The sequence below is a fragment of the Scomber scombrus genome, chromosome 18, assembly GCF_963691925.1.
Source record: "Scomber scombrus chromosome 18, fScoSco1.1, whole genome shotgun sequence".
Taxonomy (NCBI): domain Eukaryota; kingdom Metazoa; phylum Chordata; class Actinopteri; order Scombriformes; family Scombridae; genus Scomber; species Scomber scombrus.
This window is the reverse complement of record NC_084987.1, coordinates 2,839,525-2,842,024: the sequence shown is the minus strand read 5'-3', so window position 1 is coordinate 2,842,024 and position 2,500 is coordinate 2,839,525. Positions and strand designations below refer to the sequence as shown.

Genomic DNA, 2,500 nt, shown 5'->3' with positions numbered 1-2,500 from the left:
TCCCTAATAATATATATATTTATTTATATTTATTAATATCAAATTGATCCTGAGCATAAAGCTGAAGACTGAATGTGCTTTTTTCTTTTCTCCTTTTCTTCTCTTTGGTCCAGATGGAAGAGCAGTTCAGCAGGAGCCAAAAAAGAAGAAGAAGAAGGAGGAGGAAGAGGACGGTGAAGCAGAGGAGGAGGAGGAGGAAGAGGAGGATGACGAGGAGAAGGTGATCTTCGTCCACTACGAGCAGAGGAAGGTGATGCTGTCGCAGCTCCATCCCATCCAGAACGGCGTTCCCGACCCTCAAGCTGATCCTCCGTCTGAGCTGAGACAGGTACAGAGCTTTAACCAGAGCGATGTGTTACTGCACATGCTCAGTAGCACTTTACACAGATCACCTGCAAAACGCACGCAGACGAAACGCTGTTAGTAAATCAGTTTTTCTTTTAAAGGATGTGAAAATGTTAAAGCTCAATACTTGAAATTGTGGCACTTTATAGTAAACTGTATTTTTCAGCAGGAAGGAAAGGAAGAAGGGAGGGAGGAAGAGGAAGGAAAAGGAGAAGGAAGGAAGGAAAGGAGGAAGGAAGGGAGAAAGAAGGAAGGAAGTAAGGAAGGAAGGAGGCAGGGAAGGAAGGAAGGAAGGACGGAGGGAAGGAAGGAAGGAAGGAGGGAGGAAAGAAGGACGGAGGGAAGGAAGGACAGAAGGAAGGCAGGAAGGAAAGGAAGGATGCAAGGAATTGCACTGTGCACACAATGTAATACCTTTATTTGGGATCTTAGTAAATCAGGCCCTTTGTGTTCTCTCAGTTTTTCTTTTAAAGGATGTGAAAATTTTAACGATCAATACATCAAATTGTGGCACTTTATAGTAAACGGTATTTTTCTTTAAAAAAAAGAATAGATTGTTTTTCATTTAAATGTCTCGTTGAGCTCAGAAATACAAAATGTCAAATGATAAATGATAGAAAGATAGATAGGTAGGTAGGTAGGTAGATAGATAGATAGATAGATAGATAGATGGATATTTATTGTCCCCAGAGGGAAATTCTTTGTCACAAACTGTCAACTACTGATGGGTTGAAGAAACCCCACCACTGTACGACACCACTAAACATTGAGCAACATATAATACACACATACTACACAAACACTACCAGACATTGAACAACCGACACATATATCGCACTCAGGAGGGCTGGGTCCATATGAGGTTATAGAGTGCTGAGATGGCAGACGGGACCAAGCTCTTGCTGAAGCTTGTCTCCATCTCAGAGTCCTGTATCTGCGACCAGACGACAGCAGAGGGTGAGGGTAGAGTGGGTGATCCGGGTCGAGGCGTGTGACTGCTCTGTGGTTGAGCTCGGTGAGGTTCGGTGTGGGATGGTTGATGATCTAGGATGCGGTGTGTGTTATTTTTGTTAGTTTGTTCCTGTTAGTGACGGAGGAAAGCATGTTGTAAAAACAGGGTGAACAGTACAGGAGGATGGGTTGGATGATGCTGGGTGTACAGTAGTGACAGAAGCGGGGGGGGGGGGGGGGCAACAGAGAGGGCACGGAGTTTGAGGATGACATGGAGTCTCTGTTGGGACCTTTTGTGTATGTTGGTGATGTGTTGATCAAATGTCAGTTTACTGTCTATGGTGAGTCCGAAGGTATTTGAAGTGACTGACCTGTTCAACTGTTTGGTTATGGATGGAGGTGGGGACCAGTCCAGATGGGGGTGTGCGTGAAGTGTGGATGACGTTGAATGATGTTGAATGGAAGTGATGTTGCTGCCTCCCGAATCCAATCGAATCAAAATCGTATCGTCGTGACAGACTAGACAGTATTTATTAATTTATTTGTATAATTGTATTACATGAACTTATGCAACACATCACAGCTTTTTATAGACTAAACTTTGCAATATTCGTCTGTAGATTGGCTTTTTAAAAGACACAGAACTCAACATGTAAACACAAACAAAAAACAGCCAAATAAAACCCAACCCTGTCTCCGGGGTCCAGGTGTTCCAGACGGTGGCCCACAGCGACCCTCTCTTCTTCATGGACAAGTACGACGATGGCCCGCTGAAGTCGACGCACTGGCAGACGGAGGGTCGCGAGGCCAGCATAATCGTGGAGCTGCTCAAACACGCGTCGGTGCCGGTGTGTCTGCTCGTCAGCTGGCTGCTCTCCGTGTGGACGTGGATCTGCGGCATGCGGTGAGTCGTGCAAAAGTTTTATAAACCTTCATTGGACATCTCGCAGTGTCCTTTGAACTCAGTGACAGAATCTCCTCTCTTATTATACGTATTATTTATTGTTCTTTATTCCTTTTATTGATGCTCTTTACATTTTTTTTACAATCCACTTTGCTGCTTGTAACGCTTTAAATATTCCTATTGTGGGACAAATAATGGATTAGCGTATCTTATCTTATCTCATCGTATCTTATTATATCATATCGTACTGTATTGTATCTAATAGTATCTCATCGTATCGGACCCAATTTTATTGTATCG

At 43.7% G+C, this 2,500-nt stretch overlaps 1 protein-coding gene across 1 annotated transcript in view; it reads left to right on the top strand.

The window, feature by feature from the left end:
• Positions 1-2,500, top strand: part of pigq (phosphatidylinositol glycan anchor biosynthesis, class Q) — a 36,292-nt gene that overhangs the window by 7,857 nt on the left and 25,935 nt on the right. Inside the window, 2 exon segments of the mRNA XM_062438205.1 lie at positions 114-328; positions 2,004-2,200. Of these exon segments, the coding sequence (XP_062294189.1) occupies positions 114-328; positions 2,004-2,200 (412 nt within the window).